Source organism: Oncorhynchus mykiss, chromosome 11 (genome assembly GCF_057628025.1).
Source record: "Oncorhynchus mykiss isolate SJ-2025 chromosome 11, ASM5762802v1, whole genome shotgun sequence".
Lineage (NCBI taxonomy): Eukaryota > Metazoa > Chordata > Actinopteri > Salmoniformes > Salmonidae > Oncorhynchus > Oncorhynchus mykiss.
This window is the reverse complement of record NC_143032.1, coordinates 15,782,626-15,806,692: the sequence shown is the minus strand read 5'-3', so window position 1 is coordinate 15,806,692 and position 24,067 is coordinate 15,782,626. Positions and strand designations below refer to the sequence as shown.

Below are 24,067 nucleotides of genomic sequence, written 5' to 3'. Positions count from 1 at the left end.
CAGTTTTATGCAGTAATTTGACCGTTTTATGCGGTAATAGTGCGATGATTGGTCAAATTTGCAAGCCCTAGCATAATATGCGGGAATGGTTGATTTTGCAAAAAAATCTGCAATCGCAGAAATCTTGGTACAGTAGGACTGTGTATGTGTTCGTATTGAAATGTGAAAAACACTGCTGTTCAAATGATGTATGCATTGATTTAAGAGGTATTTATGCAGTGTGAGTGTGTTACTCACGCGTTCCAGGCAAAGTCTTTGAGTAGACAGGCTGCTGGCACCAGGACCAGCCCCAGCCAGAAGTGCCAGCACTGCATCACTCTGCTAGCCTACAACACAACGTCAACACAACGTCAACACAACACTCCAGGAACCCAGGAGAGAGACATACAACACAACCCAGCCACGTCAAGAGAGACGTTAGACAGACACGCTCCACAGGGTCTCCACCCTCTTTTGTCCAGCTGCAGACAGCTTCGTTGACCTCTAACCAGGAGTCTGTCTCCAGGGGTTAATCATCCTCTACACTACGGTCTCTCCGTCCCCCTCTACACTACGGTCTCTCCGTCCCCCTCTACACTACGGTCTCTCCGTCCCCCTCTACACTACGGTCTCTCCGTCCCCCTCTACACTACGGTCTCTCCGTCCCCCTCTACACTACGGTCTCTCCGTCCCCCTCTACACTACGGTCTCTCCGTCCCCCTCTACACTACGGTCTCTCCGTCCCCCTCTACACTACGGTCTCTCCGTCCCCCTCTACACTACGGTCTCTCCGTCCCCCTCTACACTACAGTCTCTCCGTCCCCCTCTACACTACGGTCTCTCCGTCCCCCTCTACACTACGGTCTCTCCGTCCCCCTCTACACTACGGTCTCTCCGTCCCCCTCTACACTACGGTCTCTCCGTCCCCCTCTACACTACGGTCTCTCCGTCCCCCTCTACACTACGGTCTCTCCGTCCCCCTCTACACTACGGTCTCTCCGTCCCCCTCTCAATTAGCTGCACCTCCTTGTCTACCTCTCCATTCAGATTCCATCTGCATGTCTTTTTCTTTCTCTCTTGATGCGTCGGTCTCTTTAGAGACCTCTGAAGTCTCACTCCCCCTGCCTGCTCTCCCCCCCTTTTCAAACTCTCTCTTTGTCTTTCTACGTGGTAGCCAATTCTGCTACCATATGCCAAATGCCTGTAGCAGTTTGCTGAATATGCCCTGACATATTTCTGGTAACAAAGCCCATCTCTCTACTATACTAGCTACATTCATACAAGTGGACATTGACTGTGCTGTGGTCTATGCTGTGCTGGCTAGCTACATTCATAGTAAGATTAGAGTGTTCCCTTAGTCCCTGTTATGAGACTGTAGTTCAGAGATGGTCAGAGGTAGATACTTTGGACCGGACACAGCTGACATTCCCAAGGGGATTCTCCGGACTGAATCGGAAAACCATTATGAGCCATTCCCAATGACAGCTGGAAACACACCCAGAGAAGCTCAGACTACACACACAGTTTGACAAACACCCACAGACAACAGGACAGACTGTCGGTCTCAGACAAACACCTCCACAAACACACCAAAAACACACACATTCTTTGTCAAAAACCCCACACGCACAAATACGGTCTCAAACAAACACACACAAACATAACTCAAAACACAATTATTTGAAGCGTAAACACAAAGCACTCAATGAATAGCCCAGTATTCATCCCCTATGGGCAGATGAATGTAGAGATACAGGGAAGGAGAAAGGGTGAGAGAGCAGGGGGAAGTGAGGAGGAGAAAGGAGGTGATGGGGTTGTCTGAGCGGGCTGATGGAGGGATTGGAGACGGGGAGCGAGGAGGGGTGAGTGTCTCCCCCAGTTCCCCAGTTGGACGGAGCAGCTGCAGGGTTTATTCACATTCCTCATTTCTGACACAAATTGAATTAATGGTCTGAAAGAGGCGGAGACTCCCTCCCCTAGTCTCCCTTCACATTGGGGTAGCACTGCACCCTGAACCTAGCCCCCTAAAAAACCCAACATGGGACCCTCAATCAGGGTGTCCCCCATATACACACACCCGTCCTCCTCCAGCCCTGCCCAGCTCGGCACACACGCTTTAGTCAACATCTCCAGAGCAGGCCGTAAAAGCCTGGGGCTCGGGTGACCGCGCAGCAGGTGCAGAGGGCCTGCAGAGTGGGCTGGAAGGGCATAAATCTCCCAGGAGCTCTAGCAGTGCTGACATGGAACACCCAGAAGGCCAGCCGCCCAGGCGCCGTGTGTGTGTGTGGGGGGGGGGTTATTACCCCCCCACCATCAGAATGACTGACACATGTATGGGGAGTGGTGGGGGGTGGAAAGCATTAAGTCCATATAGAACACATCCACAGAACAGCCATGGTTTCTGGCCTATTAGGACATATTTACAGCCTGGTCTGAGGCTGGGTTTTTTGGGGCTGCCCGCACACCTCTGCAGCGCTCCTCAGCTTTCCTAACCAACAGGACTCTGTAGACACGGCTTCCTTCACTACAGTCGTAAGTAGTAACAGAAGAGACAGCTTGAGCCATGAGAAGAATCAGAGGAGGAGGAGACTTGCCTGGCCCTGCATGTCAGGAGCGATGGGGATGGACGGCCAGAAAGCTGAGTAGACAGTGAAGAACAGCATCCAGAGAATCATACTGCCCCACACTGCCAAGTGGGAGAACTACAGGGAAGGAGAGGGGTGGGAGAGGAGGGAGGGAGTTGGTAGAGGAAGGAAACGGAGTGAGAAATATAGAGCGAGGTCACATAGTTAATGTACAAACACTGAATATAGACAACCTTGTCCCTGAGATTCCCCCCTCCTCCTCTTCCTCCCCCTCTGTCTCATTCTCTTTCCCTCCTTCCCCCTCTCCCTCTCTGTAAGGGGACACTGTGTGAATACCTATGGGACCCTGCTTCATTACCGGGGGGGTGTTGTGTGGACAGCTGAACGGACGGGGGGTGTCAACGCCCCCCTCACCCCCGTCCCTGGAGTGGGAATGCCCTGAGATGGCTGTAACACATGGCAAGGAGTGTGTGTGTGTGTGTGTGTGTGTGTGTGTAGGGGGCTGATCTCTATACACTAGTATACCCCACACTGTCACCTACCCCTATACCTGTACACAACAGTGTCAGCTGTCAACCTGTAGGCTACCAGTCATGTGGTACTATATGTCAACAGGGTACATAGAAGCAGTCTATAGGGCTAGTGAAGTGGGAGTGTGTAGAGGGGAAACAGACTCTTACCCTGGTCCACGCAGTGGTTTCCATACCAGCTTTTAAACACACTGTTACTACCACATACTGCAGAGAGAGAGAGAGAGAGAGAATGAGGAGAGAATGAGAAGAGAGAATGAGAGAGAAAATGAGGAGAGAATGAGAGAGAAAATGAGAGAGAGAAGAGAATGAGAGAGAGAAGAGAGAATGAGAGAGAGAAGAGAGAATGAGAGAGAGGAGAATGAGAGAGAGGAGAATGAGAGAGAAGAGAGAATGAGAGAGAAGAGAGAAAAGAGAGAATGAGAGAATGAGAGAGAAAATGAGGAGAGAATGAGAGGGAATGAGAGAGAGAGCGAATGAGAAGAGGGAATGAGAAAGAGAATGAGAGAGAAGAGAGAATGAGAGAGAGAGAATGAGAGAAAATGAGGAGAGAATGAGAGAGCATGAGAAGAGAGAGCATGAGAAGAGAGAGCATGAGAAGAGAGAACGAGAAGAGAGAATGAGAAGAGAGCATGAAAAGAGAGAATGAGAAGAGAGAATGAGAAGAGAGAATGAGAAGAGGGAATGAGAAAGAGAATGAGAGAGAGAGAGAATGAGAGAGAAAATGAGGAGAGAATGAGAGGGAATGAGAGAGATAGAGAGCATGAGAAGAGAGAGCATGAGGAGAGCGCATGAGAAGAGAGAGCATGAGAAGAGAGAGCATGAGAAGAGAGCATGAGAAGAGAGAGCATGAGAAGAGAGAGCATGAGAAGAGAGAACGAGAAGAGAGAATGAAAAGAGAGAACGAGAAGAGAGAATGAAAAGAGAGAACGAGAAGAGAGAATGAGAAGAGAGAATGAGAAGAGAGAATGAAGGAGGGTTTGTTCACAAACGACACCAGAGATAATAAACATCCATAATGATATACTGTAAACTTAACAATTCCTGTTAAAACCCTCAGAGTACCTGCTGCTCTAAGCCATCTAAACACAAACAAATAAGCAACAGACACACACACACACCGTGCTAAATGTAAGGAACAGAGTGATGGAGAGAGAGGGAATAAGGTAGATGAGTAGAGCGATTGCTGAGGTAGACTAACTGCAGTCCCATGAGCACTTCATTACGGATTTAAATGGCCAGAGTCGAGCATCTCTGTAGCAGGATCCAAAAGGTGTAATTGACACACACAACACACACATTTTATCAGACTGGGCATTACATTAGTGGGATGAGTCCATGTTAATGTTAGACGAGACACAGTGTAGGGCATCTGCTTACCGTGTACACCATGTTCCCCACAAACAGGTAGTCAGTACCATGCCCGTTGTTGAAAGGACTGTCTGGGGAGAACACACACACAGAAATATTTACCACAACATATTAAGTTAATGAAGAGTGTGTGTCTAGCAGGGGGGTGTAGGCACCACTACTTACCATGTTCTAGTACTTTGAGTGGAAACCAGAAGAGAATAATGGAATGGATCAGAGCATTTATACAGTGACCCCAAAACACCTGAGAGAGAGAGACAGAGACACACACAGAGAGACAGAGACACACACAGAGACAGAATCACACAGAGAGAGACAGAGACACACAGAGAGACAGAGCGAGAGGATGGAGAGAGCGAGAGAGGGCAGTAGTAGTAAGTACAAACCAATGCCAAAACACACAGAGGCCACATCCAAAAACAGTGTTTCCCTCACAGTAATACAACTACCACTGTGTATTCACCATCGCTACCAACCAACTGCCCTGCTCCTGCGCACACACATTACACACACCTTCCACCCACTAACTGAATGACTTCCTTATTCTGGCCCTCTGAATCTCATTAGCATTGCCATGGAGACGGCCCGGACTCCCTGCCACCTTGTTTACCCGCTGGGGTTCCAAACAAACACCAGGCATCTCAAATCCATCCAGACATGACCCATCAAACACAGAGCATGACAATCATAGCTTCATTTCAGATGACGCCACACATGTGCATATAGGTCTACAAGTTATGTCTAATAATACGCTAATCATGTATGTATTTTTTCATTCAGTGTTCAAAATGGTTCCATATGCTTGTCCATGAATAATTGTACAGTATTTCAATGTAATTGTGTGTGTGTGTGTGTGTGTGTGTGTGTGTGTGTGTGTGTGTGTACCTTGGTGTTGAAGCCCTCAGCATTCTGGGTGATCCTGTATAGCTGGGGGAAGCGTAGCATGTTCTGCTGACTGCATGGCCGGTCAAAGATCCCCAGAGTGAAGGGAGGCAGCGCTGTGAAGATCTGACACACACACACACACACAATAACAAAGTCAAAACACCCAAACAAACACGACTGCCTTTCAGAGATTCAGACAGTGACTGTTGTGTAGATTGTGTGACTGAGAAAACACACAACACAATCAACAGGAATTCCACCAAACGTGGTGAGCCTGAGGGCTGCACACATTATCACTGAGACGTAGCGTCAGAGAGAGAGGAGAACAGACACTGCTGTGGCATGCAGATGGACCACAGATAACAGAACACAGCTCACACCGAGTGGAGACATGGAAGGAGAGGGAGGGATGAAGGGAGGGAGGGAGAGAGAGAGGGGGGAAGGGTGAAGGAGAGAGAAACATATGGAGTACGAGGGAGAGTAAAAGGACAGAGATCCAGGGAAATGGACAGTATGAATAAAGTGGACACTCACCACGTTGTAGAGGCCGATACACCAGCGTTCAAACAGGATCTGTCCAGAGAAGCCGTTCACAAAGGCAAACCACAGCTGGACAAGAGAGGGATGACATAGGATGAGTGAACAAGGGAGGATGGAATGAACGGCTTTATAGGGCTAGATAGAGGAGAACCATGTCAGACATCGATTTATTTCATGGTGAAGTGGCCCTTGTGCATAGATGACAGATCTAGGATCAGTCTCCACTACCCAATGCTAAAGTTATCTACAAAGAGTAAAACACTGGAATCTGACTCTGGGTCAGGTGTTGAGGAGGAGTGTCCACCCATACAGAGAGACTGATCAGAGTGTATGATGATATTCCTGGAGCACACACACTCTGCTTTGTGGACAGAGACCGTCTATGACCCTTCAGGTATAGAAATCTGCAGGCAGCCAATAATGTGTGATAAACAAACACACACCAGTATGAGAGGGACCGCGAGGTAGAGGGTCTTATGATGGTTTGCACCTGCTGGCATCCTTAATGTTAGACAGAAAGGGAGGCAAGAAGGGGGCACAGCTGACAGATACCCCTCAGGGCTTCCAAAATGTCTCTCACCCATTCTACACAGTGTAGGGGTGTGTGTGTGTGTGTACATCCAGTAAAGTGTGTGTGTGTGTGTGTGTGTGTGTGTGTGTACATCCAGTAAAGTGTGTGTGTGTGTGTGTACATCCAGTAAAGTGTGTGTGTGTGTACATCCAGTAAAGTGTGTGTGTGTGTGTGTGTGTACATCCAGTAAAGTAAGTGTGTGTGTGTGTGTGTGTACATCCAGTAAAGTGTGTGCGTGTGTGTGTGTACATCCAGTAAAGTGTGTGTGTGTGTGTGTGTGTGTGTGTGTGTGTGTGTGTGTGTACATCCAGTAAAGTGTGTGCGTGTGTGTGTGTACATCCAGTAAAGTGTGTGTGTGTGTGTGTGTGTACATCCAGTAAAGTGTGTGTGTGTGTGTGTGTGTGTGTGTGTGTGTGTGTGTGTGTGTACATCCAGTAAAGTGTGTGTATGTGTGTGTGTGTGTGTATCCAGTAAAGTGTGTGTGTGTGTGTGTGTGTGTGTGTGTGTGTGTGTGTGTGTACATCCAGTAAAGTGTGTGCGTGTGTGTATGTGTGTGTGAGTGACAGAAAGCAGACACCAGAGGGGCACCTCATCCATCACTGTCAAACATTTCGACAAACAGCTGCAAAATGTCTCTGTTAATGTATGTGTCTGTGAGTGAGTGAGTGAGCGAGCGAGCGAGAGAGAGAGAATGACATCAAAATAGAAAAGGGGGTTCGCCACTCACTAAATGAGTCCAGCTTCCTACTAATGTAAATCATATTTTATGTGTCTTCATCACCTGATTGGCTCTCTGGGTGGCATGCATAGGACCTGACCTATATAAGGGAAGGTGGGCGTGGTGAGGATGAGGGAGGGGTGTGTCTTACCTCTATAATGTAGAGCACCACATTCTTATAGAAACAGTAGAGAATACACTTAGTGACACGGTTATAACTCCACGCCCCATGGACCAGCAACAGCTTCTCTAGGTAGGAAAACTAGGACCAGTCAGAGGGGGAGGGGGAGAGAGAGATGGATACAGGGTGAGACAAAGAGATAAGCAGTACCCGAGGGGTAAAGACAGATAAACAGACAGATTCCTAGATTCCTCTGGCTCTCACATAATACTTCAACTGGCTCCTCCTCCATTCTACCCACAGGGACACATGCTAACCATTAACACAGGAGTGCTAGCAGCTCACAAACAAGCTGTGGGCTGGAATCTGCTTTGTGTGTTACCTGTGCTATGGAGTAGTCAGAGGAGTTGGTGGCCTGCATGCCCTCGTTGCCACTGATGCCAACCCCCACATGGGCAGTCTGGATCATGCCCACGTCATTGGCCCCGTCTCCTATGGCCAGAGTGATGGCCTTTACATGCTTCTTCACCATGTCCACTATCTCAGACTTCTGGAGGGGAGACACCCTGGAGAGGGAGACCATATTAGAGATACATATTTCCCTCAGATTACACAGATCCACAAAGAAATGGAAAACAATCCAATTTTGATAAACTCCCATATCTACTGGGTGAAATACTGTTCCATCACAGCAGCAAGATGTGTGACCTGTTGCCACAAGAAAAGGGCAACCAGTGAAGAACAAACACCATTGTAAATACAACCCATATTTATGTTAATTTATTTTCCCTTTTGTACTTTAACCATTTGCACATCGTTACAACACTGTGTGTGTGTATGTATGGAGAGAGAGAGAGAGAGAGAGAGAGAGAGAGAGAGAGAGAGAGAGAGAGAGAGAGAGAGAGAGAGAGAGAGAGATATATTTAAAAAAAATATACACACACATACACACACCCACACACAAATTACATTTGTACAAATTACATTTGTAATGTCTTTATTCTTTTGGAACTTCTGTGAGTGTTATGTTCATTTTTATTGTTTATTTCACTTTTGTATATTATCTACTTCACTTGCTTTGGCAACGTTAACATGTGCTTCCCGTGCCAATAAAGACCCTTGAATTGAGACGAGGGACAGATCAGTTAGAAACCAGTTACACAACAACCTAAAAGACGTCTGGGAGACTGGAAACAACTATTCAACCAGGTGGGGAACAGACAGACAGAGACACACAGACAGACAGAGACACACAGACAGAGAGAGACACACAGACAGACAGAGACACACAGACAGAGAGAGACACACAGACAGACAGAGACACACAGACAGACAGAGACACACAGACAGACAGAGACACACAGACAGAGAGAGACACACAGACAGAGAGAGACACACAGACAGACAGAGACACACAGACAGACAGAGACACACAGACAGAGAGAGACACACAGACAGACAGAGACACACAGACAGACAGAGACACACAGACAGACAGAGACACACAGACAGACAGAGACACACAGACAGACAGAGACACACAGACAGAGAGAGACACACAGACAGACAGAGACACACAGACAGAGAGAGACACACAGACAGAGAGAGACACACAGACAGACAGAGACACACAGACAGAGAGAGACACACAGACAGAGAGAGACACACAGACAGACAGAGACACACAGACAGACAGAGACACACAGACAGACAGAGACACACAGACAGACAGAGACACACAGACAGACAGAGACACACAGACAGACAGAGACACACAGACAGACAGAGACACACAGACAGACAGAGACACACAGACAGACAGAGACACACAGACAGAGAGAGACACACAGACAGACAGAGACACACAGACAGAGAGAGACACACAGACAGACAGAGACACACAGACAGACAGAGACACACAGACAGACAGAGACACACAGACAGACAGAGACACACAGACAGAGAGAGACACACAGACAGAGAGAGACACACAGACAGACAGAGACACACAGACAGAGAGAGACACACAGACAGAGAGAGACACACAGACAGACAGAGACACACAGACAGACAGAGACACACAGACAGACAGAGACACACAGACAGACAGAGACACACAGACAGACAGAGACACACAGACAGACAGAGACACACAGACAGACAGAGACACACAGACAGACAGAGACACACAGACAGAGAGAGACACACAGACAGACAGAGACACACAAACAGAGAGAGACACACAGACAGAGAGAGACACACAGACAGACAGAGACACACAGACAGACAGAGACACACAGACAGACAGAGACACACAGACAGACAGAGACACACAGACAGACAGAGACACACAGACAGACAGAGACACACAGACAGAGAGAGACACACAGACAGACAGAGACACACAGACAGACAGAGACACACAGACAGACAGAGACACACAGACAGAGAGAGACACACAGACAGAGAGAGACACACAGACAGAGAGAGACACACAGACAGAGAGAGACACACAGACAGAGAGAGACACACAGACAGACAGAGACACACAGACAGACAGAGACACACAGACAGAGAGAGACACACAGACAGAGAGAGACACACAGACAGAGAGAGACACACAGACAGACAGAGACACACAGACAGACAGAGACACACAGACAGACAGAGACACACAGACAGAGAGAGACACACAGACAGACAGAGACACACAGACAGACAGAGACACACAGACAGACAGAGACACACAGACAGAGAGAGACACACAGACAGAGAGAGAGAGACACACAGACAGACAGAGACACACAGACAGACAGAGACACACAGACAGAGAGAGACACACAGACAGACAGAGACACACAGACAGAGAGAGACACACAGACAGACAGAGACACACAGACAGACAGAGACACACAGACAGACAGAGACACACAGACAGAGAGAGACACACAGACAGACAGAGACACACAGACAGACAGAGACACACAGACAGACAGAGACACACAGACAGAGAGAGACACACAGACAGAGAGAGACACACAGACAGACAGAGACACACAGACAGACAGAGACACACAGACAGAGAGAGACACACAGACAGACAGAGACACACAGACAGACAGAGACACACAGACAGAGAGAGACACACAGACAGAGAGAGACACACAGACAGACAGAGACACACAGACAGACAGAGACACACAGACAGAGAGAGACACACAGACAGAGAGAGACACACAGACAGACAGAGACACACAGACAGAGAGAGACACACAGACAGACAGAGACACACAGACAGACAGAGACACACAGACAGAGAGAGACACACAGACAGACAGAGACACACAGACAGACAGAGACACACAGACAGACAGAGACACACAGACAGACAGAGACACAGACAGAGAGAGACACACAGACAGAGAGAGACACACAGACAGACAGAGACACACAGACAGACAGAGACACACAGACAGAGAGAGACACACAGACAGACAGAGACACACAGACAGACAGAGACACACAGACAGAGAGAGAGAGCACGTGAGATCAGATTACCAACAACATAAATTACAAAACGCATAAAGATTAGAATGAATGGAAATGGAAGAGAGGAAAAGAGTTGAAGAGAGAACAAAAGGAGATTTAAAGACAGCTGGCAGATAAACAGACAGACTTCACACATAAACATGAGGTTTCTGTTCAGTGGTTTACATCAGGGAGCAGCAAATATAACCACAATGGCTTCTATTTAGTGCCAAATCCCAAGGTAAAAGTTGGCCTTAACCACAGACCTAGGATAAGATTTTACTGCCCCAGATCCTAACCTGAACCATCAAATAGATGGAAATATATCTGTTCCTGTATCAGTGGTTTAGGGCACTGCTTCCCACTAATGTACTTGTGTAGCCATTCAGTCATTGTGGTAGCTGGTTGAGGGACCAGACCCCTGAGGGACTCCACCCTCTTAACCTGTAACCCTCAGCCTCTCTGTCTGTCTGTCTCCTAAACCGGCTCTGTCTACACAGACAATGAGATGAGGAGCCCAGGGGACAGGGTCTATGGTGAATTCACAGACATTGTGTGTGTGTGTGTGTGTGTGTGTGTAAGAGATAGTATGCCTTTTGAAAACATGGCTCCTGTTACTCTCTGCATGTCAGTTTTGTAGGCCTGTAGTCAGACCAGGACACACAGTAATTTCAAGACCCAACAGGGACCACTCTTTCTTGGGCAAGAGGAAGCAGGCCAGGCTGGGTACGGAGCAAATCTCTACACCAGCATATAGCCTTTCTATGTATCGCTCTGACACACACACCTGCTGCAGGCCAGCGGGATGCCCACGGGTCATAAAGATGGTCTTTGTGTTCTGAGCAGAACCGTGGCCCGGTCAAGCCGAAACCACAGAGCTGGGTGGTCCGCTTAGTATTCTCTCTCTCACACACACACACACACACACACACACACACTTTCCAAGGGGAAACCATCAGCGAGAGAATTGGCTGGAGAAGCTGATGTTGAAAGACGAGATGAGCCTCTGCTCTCTGAGGTGCGTGTCTGTCTGCGTGTCTGTCTACGTGTCTGTCTGCGTGTCTGTCTGCGTGAGAGACAGAAGGAGCGTATAGGACACAAGTAGAAATAGTGACTCAACAAAAAAAATCCCTCAAAGCCCCCCCCACACACAAAAAAGCATTTGAGAATGGTGGCTCGGGGTACCTCAGGGTAGATGAAAGAGGCTAAATGGTCTTCATGGTGGAGTTGAAGAGTAAATGAGGAGTTTAAAGTGGTTGTTTAAACAAACAGAGTGTGAAGTCAGGAACCCAAGCATAGAGCCCTGCCTGAACCCACCACCCCTTACAAACAACACACACACACACCAGGAGGAGAGGATCACAGTCACCTCTGCTATGAGTGGGCCGGGGGGGATCAGGAGGAAGAAAGAGAGGGATCTAGGACAGGGGAGGGAGGGGGGGGGGGAGGGGGCTAGAGGCATTTGTAAGGCCTTGGAGACCCAAGTCCGGATATGGCTTTTATGCTACAGAGAGTCAATTACGTGTGTGTGTGTGTGTGTGTGTGTGTGTGTGTGTGTGTGTGTGTGTGTGTGTGTGTGTGTGTGTGTGTGTGTGTGTGTGTGTGTTTTAATAGCGGTAAGTGAGCCATGACTTGGACATTTCCATGCGGTGTGGTGTATTACATTAACCTCTGAGCTGCATGCCAAGCTTTTAACATCTACAGTTATTTACTACTGTAACCCTGGGCAACCTGCAACATCTACAGTTATTTACTACTGTAACCCTGGGTAACCTGCAACATCTACAGTTATTTACTACTGTAACCCTGGGTAACCTGCAACATCTACAGTTATTTACTACTGTAATCCTGGGTAACCTGCAATATCTACAGTTATTTACTACTGTAACCCTGGGCAACCTGCAACATCTACAGTTATTCACTACTGTAACCCTGGTTAACCTGCAACATCTACAGTTATTTACTACTGTAACCCTGGGTAACCTGCAACATCTACAGTTATTTACTACTGTAACCCTGGGTAACCTGCAACATCTACAGTTATTTACTACTGTAACCCTGGGCAACCTGCAACATCTACAGTTATTTACTACTGTAACCCTGGGTAACCTGCAACATCTACAGTTATTTACTACTATAACCCTGGGAAACCTTTAACATCTACAGTTATTTACTACTGTAACCCTGGGCAACCTGCAACATCTACAGTTATTTACTACTATAACCCTGGGAAACCTTTAACATCTACAGTTATTTACTACTGTAACCCTGGGCAACCTGCAACATCTACAGTTATTTACTACTGTAACCCTGGGCAACCTGCAACATCTACAGTTATTTACTACTGTAACCCTGGGTAACCTGCAACATCTACAGTTATTTACTACTGTAACCCTGGGTAACCTGCAACCTTTATCATCTACAGTTATTTACTACTGTAACCCTGGGCAACCTGCAACATCTACAGTTATTTACTACTGTAACCCTGGGAAACCTTTAACATCTACAGTTATTTATTACTGTAACCCTGGGAAACCTGCAACATCTACAGTTATTTACTACTGTAACCCTGGGTAACCTGCAACATCTACAGTTATTTACTACTGTAACCCTGGGCAACCTGCAACCTTTAACCAGAACCCTCTGAGCTACATGCCAAGCTTTTATCATCTACAGTTATTTACTACTGTAACCCTGGGTAACCTGCAACATCTACAGTTATTTACTACTGTAACCCTGGGAAACCTGCAACATCTACAGTTATTTACTACTGTAACCCTGGGTAACCTGCAACATCTACAGTTATTTACTACTGTAACCCTGGGTAACCTGCAACATCTACAGTTATTTACTACTGTAACCCTGGGTAACCTGCAACATCTACAGTTATTTACTACTGTAACCCTGGGCAACCTGCAACATCTACAGTTATTTACTACTGTAACCCTGGGCAACCTGCAACATCTACAGTTATTTACTACTGTAACCCTGGGCAACCTGCAACATCTACAGTTATTTACTACTGTAACCCTGGGCAACATGCAACATCTACAGTTATTTACTACTGTAACCCTGGGCAACCTGCAACATCTACAGTTATTTACTACTGTAACCCTGGGCAACCTGCAACATCTACAGTTATTTACTACTGTAACCCTGGGCAACCTGCAACATCTACAGTTATTTACTACTGTAACCCTGGGAAACCTGCAACATCTACAGTTATTTACTACTGTAACCCTGGGTAACCTGCAACCTTTAACCCTAACCCTCTGAGCTACATGCCAAGCTTTTATCATCTACAGTTATTTACTACTGTAACCCTGGGTAACATGCAACATCTACAGTTATTTACTACTGTAACCCTGGGAAACCTGCAACATCTACAGTTATTTACTACTGTAACCCTGGGTAACCTGCAACCTTTAACCCTAACCCTCTGAGCTACATGCCAAGCTTTTAACATCTACAGTTATTTACTACTGTAACCCTGGGCAACCTGCAACATCTACAGTTATTTACTACTGTAACCCTGGGCAACCTGCAACATCTACAGTTATTTACTACTATAACCCTGGGAAACCTGCAACCTTTAACTCACAACCAGAACCTTTATAGGCAGCACATACACCAAGTACACCCTAACACACAGTCCTATACTCTGCATCTTCCCTGTGTGTGTGTGTCTGACCTGAAGCAGTTGCAGAACAGGATGTGTGTTTGTGAGTGTGCGTGCATTTCTTACCGGCAGCAGATGACGGCCTTGCAGGACAGGGCGAGGTCTAGGAAGGCTTGGCGGAGCTCGAAGGACAGGGCGTACTTTAGGGTCTGTCCATCAATGATCAGAGCCAACTCATTCTCCTTCCCCAGAGAGTCACCCAGAGATGTACAGTGGGCTGTCAGGGTGGCACGTGTAGCCTGGTGAGGGCAAGAGAAAGAGGGGGTGAAACTCAACACACACAGACTGTGATAGACAGATAGATTATATAATCTATATATATATATATATATACACATACACACACACACAGGTTTGAAGCAGAAAGAGATGTGAAGGTATACACTGGAAACACACACACACGCACATAAAACACACACAGTACATGCGTGAGGTACTCGTGTTTGTTGGACCAGTCGGAGCAGAGTGTACAGGCCGTTTATGGGGCAGTAGTTTGGGGCAGGTTTATAATGGAGGAACAGGGACTGATAGAGAAAACAAACATCCCATAGACTCTAATGAGAACCATGTGGACAGGCAGGCACGCAACACACCACCACACAGCCCACACAGGAGAATACACACACACGTGGAATACAATACTTAATCCACACGCAAACACACATTTAAAGGATATGCTTACATCCACATTTAAACTATAAATAGAAACACACTTTCACAATGTTCAATATAAATACAGATACAGTGCCTTGCGAAAGTATTCGGCCCCCTTGAACTTTGCGACCTTTTGCCACATTTCAGGCTTCAAACATAAAGATATAAAACTGTATTTTTTTGTGAAGAATCAACAACAAGTGGGACACAATCATGAAGTGGAACGACATTTATTGGATATTTCAAACTTTTTTAACAAATCAAAAACTGAAAAATTGGGCGTGCAAAATTATTCAGCCCCTTTACTTTCAGTGCAGCAAACTCTCTCCAGAAGTTCAGTGAGGATCTCTGAATGATCCAATGTTGACCTAAATGACTAATGATGATAAATACAATCCACCTGTGTGTAATCAAGTCTCCGCACCTGCACTGTGATAGTCTCAGAGGTCCGTCAAAAGCGCAGAGAGCATCATGAAGAACAAGGAACACATCAGGCAGGTCCGAGATACTGTTGTGAAGAAGTTTAAAGCCGGATTTGGATACAAAAAGATTTCCCAAGCTTTAAACATCCCAAGGAGCACTGTGCAAGCGATAATATTGAAATGGAAGGAGTATCAGACCACTGCAAATCTACCAAGACCTGGCCGTCCCTCTAAACTTTCAGCTCATACAAGGAGAAGACTGATCAGAGATGCAGCCAAGAGGCCCATGATCACTCTGGATGAACTGCAGAGATCTACAGCTGAGGTGGGAGACTCTGTCCATAGGACAACAATCAGTTGTATATTGCACAAATCTGGCCTTTATGGAAGAGTGGCAAGAAGAAAGCCATTTCTTAAAGATATCCATAAAAAGTGTCGTTTAAAGTTTGCCACAAGCCACCTGGGAGACACACCAAACATGTGGAAGAAGGTGCTCTGGTCAGATGAAACCAAAATTGAACTTTTTGGCAACAATGCAAAACGTTATGTTTGGCGTAAAAGCAACACAGCTCATCACCCTGAACACACCATACCCACTGTCAAACATGGTGGTGGCAGCATCATGGTTTGGGCCTGCTTTTCTTCAGCAGGGACAGGGAAGATGGTTAAAATTGATGGGAAGATGGATGGAGCCAAATGCAGGACCATTCTGGAAGAAAACCTGATGGAGTCTGCAAAATACCTGAGACTGGGACGGAGATTTGTCTTCCAACAAGACAATGATCCAAAACATTAAGCAAAATCTACAATGGAATGGTTCAAAAATAAACATATCCAGGTGTTAGAATGGCCAAGTCAAAGTCCAGACCTGAATCCAATCGAGAATCTGCGGAAAAAACTGAAAACTGCTGTTCACAAATGCTCTCCATCCAACCTCACTGAGCTCGAGCTGTTTTGCAAGGAGGAATGGGAAAAAATGTCAGTCTCTCGATGTGCAAAACTGATAGAGACATACCCCAAGCGACTTACAGCTGTAATCGCAGCAAAAGGTGGCGCTACAAAGTATTAACTTAAGGGGGCTGAATAATTTTGCACGCCCAATTTTTCAGTTTTTGATTTGTTAAAAAAGTTTGAAATATCCAATAAATGTCGTTCCACTTCATGATTGTGTCCCACTTATTGTTGATTCTTCACAAAAAAATACAGTTTTATATCTTTATGTTTGAAGCCTGAAATGTGGCAAAAGGTCGCAAAGTTCAAGGGGGCCGAATACTTTCGCAAGGCACTGTAGATGTACAATGAGCTCCGAATGTATTTGGACAGTGACACATTTGTTGTAGTTTTGTCTCTGTACTCCAGTACTTCGGATTTGAAATGATACAATGACAATGGAGGTTAAAGTGCAGACTGTCAGCTTTAATTTGAGGGTCATTTCCATCCATATCAGTGAAACCTTTAGAAATTACAGCACTTTTTGTACATAGTCCCCCCCATTTTAGGGGACCAAAAGTATTGGGACAAATTGTATAATTTCAAATCCAAAGTGCTGGAGTACAGAACCAAAACATTAAAAAAAGAGTTTCACTGTCCCAACACTTTTGGAGCTCACTTTATTGTAGAAAAACAAAACTACAGTCCCAGGCACAAACATGAATACACTTCATGGGTACGAACCCACAGAGAAGACTAGGTTATTTCCAATCCAATGACCCCAGCTCATCCCTGTGACCTGGACTGATTGAGATGAACCCTCCTTCTGTCAACTGACTAGTGTGTGGGGGAAACTACACAGCCCTTCTGTCAACTGACTAGTGTGTTGGGGAAACTACACAGCCCTTCTGTCAACTGACTAGTGTGTGGGGGAAACTACACAGCCCTTCTGTCAACTGACTAGTGTGTTGGGGAAACTACACAGCCCTTCTGTCAACTGACTAGTGTGTGGGGGAAACTACACAGCCCTTCTGTCAACTGACTAGTGTGTTGGGGAAACTACACAGCCCTTCTGTCAACTGACTAGTGTGTGGGGGAAACTACACAGCCCTTCTGTCAACTGACTAGTGTGTTGGGGGAAACTACACAGCCCTTCTGTCAACTGACTAGTGTGTTGGGGGAAACTACACAGCCCTCCTGTCAACTGACTAGTGTGTGGGAGAAACTACACAGCCCTTCTGTCAACTGACTAGTGTGTGGGAGAAACTACACAGCAATCACACACACACTCCCTTTATTTCCCTCATACACACATTATCCCCCCGCTGTCCCTACAAAATGTACACACACACACAAACCGCATTCCCTCCGAAACTGATACAACAGCGGGCTGTCCCTCCTCTCTCTTGAAAAATCCCCTCTTGTTTTCTCAGCCTTGGGCTGTGTGTTTTTCTTCTATCCCAGAATTCCTGTTTGCATTTACCTTCTCCCAAACAGGGGAGAGAAAACACAAACAGAATGAAAGGATTAAAGAAGATTACAGGTTGTCAGAGTTCTGCAAATCAAAGTCTTTGCGTGTGTGTGACTGTTTGAGCTGGCGTGCGTGTGCGTGTATGCGTGTTTGTGTCAAGGGGGACTGTCAGATACAGTCACAATCCCCATCCATCTACCCTAGTGTAATATCCTCATTCTGGGAAGGACAAAACAAACATTTCATTTTCTCAAAGCAATTAAGAAAATAAACTTTTTTAGGTAAGCACCTCAATTCAAAAAGGAAGAACCTCGTGCCGGTTGTCAGGATTACGTCACCTCAAACACACTGTTCTTATGAGGTAGTTTGGTGTAGAGGGGCTGTCTGTCATTCTGTTATTAAAAATTCTTAGGGCTAGGCCCCTTTTTTCTCAATTTCCGCCTGAATGGCGTGTCCAAAGTAAACTGCCTGTTGCTCAGGCCCCGAAGACAGGATGTGCATATAATTGGTACCATTGGAAAGAAAACACATTGACGTACGTAGAAATGTTAAAATAATGTAGGAGAATATAACACAATAGATATGGTAGGAGAAAATCCAAAGACAAAACAACCAGAATTCTTTTTATTTTTTTGAGAGAGACCATCCTCTTAGAAATGCAGGGGAAAGGTCGTATTGTAAAATTCCTATGGCTTCCACAGGGTGTCAGCAGTCTATGTTCAAGGTTTCAGGCTTGTAACTTCAAAAACTAATAAGAAATAACTGTTTTTGTAAGAGGACAGTCTTGGAAATCTGTGTTTCTGCGCACCATGACGAAGTTGCGCACCTGCTAAAATCGGTTTCCTATTGAACCTACTTCTTTCCGAAATAAATATTATAGTTTGATTACATGTTAGGGTGTCTGAGGAGTAAATAGAAACGTATTTTGACTTGCTGAAACAAAGTTTAGGGGTAGATTTTCAGATTCCTTTCTCTGCAAGTTGAACGAGTGGATTACACTCAAGTCGATGTCACCAACTAAACAGACTTTTTGAGATATAAAAAAGGATTTTAAATAACAAAACAACACTACATGTTATAGCTGGGATGCTTTGGATGACAAATCAGAGGAAGATTTTGAAAAAGTAAGTGAATATTTCATCTTTATATGTGAATGTATGAAACCTGTGCCGGTGGAAAAATATTTTGATGTGGGGCGCTGTCCTCAAACAATCGCATGGCATGTTTTTGCTGTAATAGCTACTGTAAATCTGACAGTTCAGTTAGATTAACAAGAATTTAAGCTTTCAGCCGATATAGGACACTTATATATACCTAAAATATTTAAAATCCATAATAACTATTAGAATTTTATTTGAATTACGCGATCTCCAGTTTCACCGGAAGTTGTCCCGCTCACAGGACACCGATCCTTAAGAAGTCATTTGGTGTAGATTGGCTGTCTGTCACGTTGTTATTATAAGGTAGTTTGGTGTAGAGGCGCTGCCACAATATTATGAGATGTGACAGACTACCTCCATCATCACGATTACACTCCCGAAGTAATAACCAACACTGTGATTCTCTTTCTCTCTCACACACAGCCGCACACACACACACCTCAATGAGTCCAACTGGCAGCAAACAGTGTAATGGCCTAGCACGCCGGTGTTAATAACCCACTGCTACTTGTCACAGCAGATAGCTAGTCTGTGCTAGGATGGTCTAACAGAACTGAAATCAACACTTGTTAACCGATTATAAAATCATTATCAAACAGTTTGCAAATCATCACATCATTGGCTATGTAACTTACTACACCACATGTAAAACTAACCATTTCACATTTGTTCTGTACATCTGCAGATAAGAGACACTGCAGGCTGTAAAATGACTGCATATCTAGTCCTCTTTCTCACAAATGCTGCCTGTTTTTGGAAAAGACTGGTGCAATCAAGGACTGTACATTTTTCCATGTCACTGAATGACACCATAGTCCCTAAGGTAACCTGTCTAAAGGACTCTCTCACCACAGCACTCACATTTGTAGCCATGAAATGCTGTGAAAGGCTGGTCATGGCTCACATCAACATCATCCCAGACACACTGGACTCACTCCAATTCGCATACCACCCCAACAGATCCACAGATGAGGCAACGTCTATTGCCCTCCACACTGCTCTTTCCCACCTGGACAAGAGGAACACCTATGTGAGAATGCTGTTCATCGACTACACCACAGTACCCTCAAAGCTCTTCACTAAGCGAAGGACCCTGGGACTCAACACCTGTAACTGGTTCCTGGACTTCCTGTTGGGCCGTCCGCAGGTGGTGAGGATAGGCAACAATACATCCGCCACACTGACCTTCAACAAGGGGGCACCTCAGGGGTGCGTGCATAGTCCCCTCCTGTAATCCCTGTTCACCTACGACTGCATAGCTGTGTACAACTTCAACACCATCATTAAGTTTGCCGACCACACGACCTTAGTAGGCCTGATCACCGTCGCCAATGAGACAGCCTATAAGGAGGAGGTCAGAGACCTGGCAGTGTGGTGCCAGGACAACACCCTTTCTCTCTCAACGTCATCAAGACAAAGGAGCTGATCGTGGACTACAGGAAAAGGAGGGCCGAGCACTCCACTATTCACGTCGAGGGGGCTGTAGTGGAGCAGGTCGAGAGCTTCAAGTTCCTCGGCGTCCACATCAATAAGGATGTATCATGGTCCACACATACAAACAGAGTCATGAAGAGGGTATGACAACGCCCCCTCAGGAGGCTGAAAAGATTTGGCATGGCCCGTTAGAACTTTTTGATGGTCTACAGTTCCACCATTAGGAGCATCTTGACTGGCTGCATCGCCACTTGGTATGGCAACTGTTTGGCATTCGACTGCACGGCGCTACAGAGGGTAGTGCGTACGGCCCAGTACATTACTGGGACCGACCTCCCTGCTATCCAGGACCTCTATACCAGGCAGTGCCAGAGGAAGACCCTAAAAATGGTCAAAGACTGCAGCCACCGTAGTCATAGACTGTTCTCTCTGCTACAGCATGGCAAGCGGTACCGGAGCGCCAAGTCTAGGTCCAAGAGGCTTCTAAACAGCTTCTACCCCCCAAGCCATAAGACTCCTAAACAGCTAATCAAATGGCTACCCAGACTATAGGCATTGTCTCCCCCCCGGAAGGTTGCTGCTACTCTCTGTTATTATCTCCGCATAGTCACTTTAATAACTCTACCTACATGTACATATTACAAGTCCTGGACTGTTCTCTATGCTACCCTCACGGCAAGCGGTACCGATCCTCCAAGTCTGGAACCAACAGGACCTTGAACAGCTTCTACCCCCGAGCCATAAGACTTCTACATGATAAAATAGTTAACTAAATAGCAACCAGGACTATCTGCATTGACCCTTTTTGTACCAACTTTCACTCATCACAGATTCTGCTGCTACTGTTTACTTTCTGTCACTTTATTCCTAGTTATATGTACATATCTACCTCAATGACCTCGTACCCCTGCACATCCACTCTGTACTGGTAAAACGGGTATATAGACAAGTTATCATTACTCATTGTGTATTAATTATAACTTGTATTATTACTTTTCTATGATTTATCTCTCTGCATTGTTGGCAAGGACCTGTAAGTAAGCATTTCCCTGTTAGTCTATACCTGTTTATGAAGCATGTGACGAATAACATTTGATTTGATGACAGATCTCTCAGTAGCAGGCATTTTCAGTTCGAAAAACAAAATTTTATTTTTCATATGCATCTAAGCTGGGAACAAGCTGAAACACACACTCACTCACACACACACACACACACACACACACACACACACACACACACACACACACACACACACACACACACACACACACACACACACACACACACACACACACACACACACACACACACACACACACACACACACAGTAAACCATGTTCTCAGGCTCTTGTGTTGAATCTTATCAGGTTTATATTTAGAGCTGGGCAGTAAGGTTCAGATGGTGTGACATATCATAGGTCACCGTCTCGCCACACACACACACACCTCTGAAGGGTGAGGGTGGGGGAGGAGACAGACACGCTCATATCTGAAAGGCAGATTGTCACCAGTGAGATTTAATAAAGAGTTTCATTATCAGCCAAGCATCTGTACAAACACCCACATCCTCCACAGTCTGGCTGACAGACAAAGCTACACATAAACACCAACACACCTAGACATACACACAAACACCAATACACCTAGTAATACACACAGAAGGTTGGCATAAAATGTGACCATAAATTGAAAGTGTCTACATAGTGTCTTAATTAAGGAGAGGTGTGTGTGTGTGTGTGTGTGTGTGTGTGTGTGTGTGTGTGTGTGTAGATGAAATGTAAGACTATTAAGCCTGGTCTGTACAAGCCACCACCTCTACTGCAAAGACTGAGTCTGAGTGTGTGTGTGTTTGATATGAAGGTGACAGATGGAGCGTGTCACAGCGTCACTGTCACAAGCTGCCATGTTTACCCAGGAGGCATTGCTCAGAGGGTTTGTTTTGACGAGAGGGAGTGACAAAAGGAGATCCCATTACCCTCCTCAATCATCAACATCAGATGTTTCCCTCTATGCCTCTCCCTATTTCTCTACTTCTCCCTCTCTCCTTTTTTCTCTTCACCTCCCTCCCACTTTCTCTCCCTCTCCTACTTTTGCATCTCACACAAAACATAATAAAACAGATTCCCTGTCTTGTTCACACACACACACACACACACCTGTCCATAGAGAGGGTGCTGACAGATGTATAGGTAGCAGCGTGAAGGAGACATGGAAAGGAAGGGAGGGAGGGAGACATCCGCCTGACTACCAACAGAGAAACTAAAGAAACTAAAGAAACAGACAGAGGAAAGGAAGCAGGGAAAGGAGAAAAAGGAGTGAAAAACAAGGAGGACAAGAGATATATTGCAGTGGGACAATAGGTCTCTCCTATGAATGATATGCTCCTGCTCGCTTTCATCTGTAGTGACCTCCTCTCTCCACGGCTGTCTGGAGCTGTCCTCCCACTAGTCTGTCTGCTTTCATCTGTAGTGACCTCCTCTCTCCACAGCTGTCTGGAGCTGTCTTCCCACTAGTCTGTCTGCTTTTATCTGTAGTGACCTCTCTCCACGGCTGTCTCGAGCTGTCCTCTCACTAGTCTGTCTGCTTTCATCTGTAGTGACCTCCCTCCACGGCTGTCTGGAGCTGTCCTCCCACTAGTCTGTCTGCTTTCATCTGTAGTGACCTCTCTCCACGGCTGTCTGGAGCTGTCCTCCCACTAGTCTGTCTGCTTTTATCTGTAGTGACCTCTCTCCACGGCTGTCTGGAGCTGTCCTCTCACTAGTCTGTCTGCTTTCATCTGTAGTGACCTCCCTCCACGGCTGTCTGGAGCTGTCCTCCCACTAGTCTGTCTGCTTTCATCTGTAGTGACCTCTCTCCACGGCTGTCTGGAGCTGTCCTCCCACTAATCTGTCTGCTTTCATCTGTAGTGACCTCTCTCCACGGCTGTCTGGAGCTGTCCTCCCACTAGTCTGTCTGCTTTCATCTGTAGTGACCTCTCTCCACGGCTGTCTGGAGCTGTCCTCCCACTAGTCTGTCTGCTTTCATCTGTAGTGACCTCTCTCCACGGCTGTCTGGAGCTGTCCTCCCACTAGTCTGTCTGCTTTCATCTGTAATGATGTCTCTCCACGGCTGTCTGGAGCTGTCCTCCCACTAGTCTGTCTGCTTTCATCTGTAGTGGCCTCTCTCCACGGCTGTCTGGAGCTGTCCTCCCACTAGTCTGTCTGCTTTCATCTGTAGTGATCTCCTCTCTCCACGGCTGTCTGGAGCTGTCCTCCCACTAGTCTGTCTGCTTTCATCTGTAGTGACCTCTCTCCACGGCTGTCTGGAGCTGTCCTCCCACTAATCTGTCTGCTTTCATCTGTAGTGATCTCCTCTCTCCACGGCTGCCTGGAGCTGTCCTCTCACTAGTCTGTCTGCTTTCATCTGTAGTGATCTCCTCTCTCCACGGCTGTCTGGAGCTGTCCTCCCACTAGTCTGTCTGCTTTCATCTGTAGTGATCTCCTCTC

The 24,067-nt window shown here is 46.3% G+C and overlaps 1 protein-coding gene across 16 annotated transcripts in view; it reads right to left on the bottom strand.

The window, feature by feature from the left end:
- The window catches only part of atp8a2 (ATPase phospholipid transporting 8A2), a 70,594-nt gene that overhangs the window by 7,690 nt on the left and 38,837 nt on the right, over window positions 1–24,067 (bottom strand). For all 16 annotated transcript variants that reach the window (XR_016484395.1, XR_016484396.1, XM_036935001.2 and 13 more), the window contains 10 exons: window positions 14,574–14,746; window positions 7,683–7,866; window positions 7,331–7,441; window positions 5,885–5,959; window positions 5,351–5,473; window positions 4,631–4,709; window positions 4,475–4,536; window positions 3,245–3,301; window positions 2,574–2,681; window positions 238–326 (listed from right to left, as the gene is read on the bottom strand). Coding sequence is in view for 14 of the 16 variants with exons in the window: in XM_036935001.2 (XP_036790896.2) it covers window positions 238–326; window positions 2,574–2,681; window positions 3,245–3,301; window positions 4,475–4,536; window positions 4,631–4,709; window positions 5,351–5,473; window positions 5,885–5,959; window positions 7,331–7,441; window positions 7,683–7,866; window positions 14,574–14,746 (1,061 nt within the window). In the remaining 2 variants the exon portion in view is untranslated. The remainder of the gene's footprint in view (window positions 1–237; window positions 327–2,573; window positions 2,682–3,244; window positions 3,302–4,474; window positions 4,537–4,630; window positions 4,710–5,350; window positions 5,474–5,884; window positions 5,960–7,330; window positions 7,442–7,682; window positions 7,867–14,573; window positions 14,747–24,067) is intronic.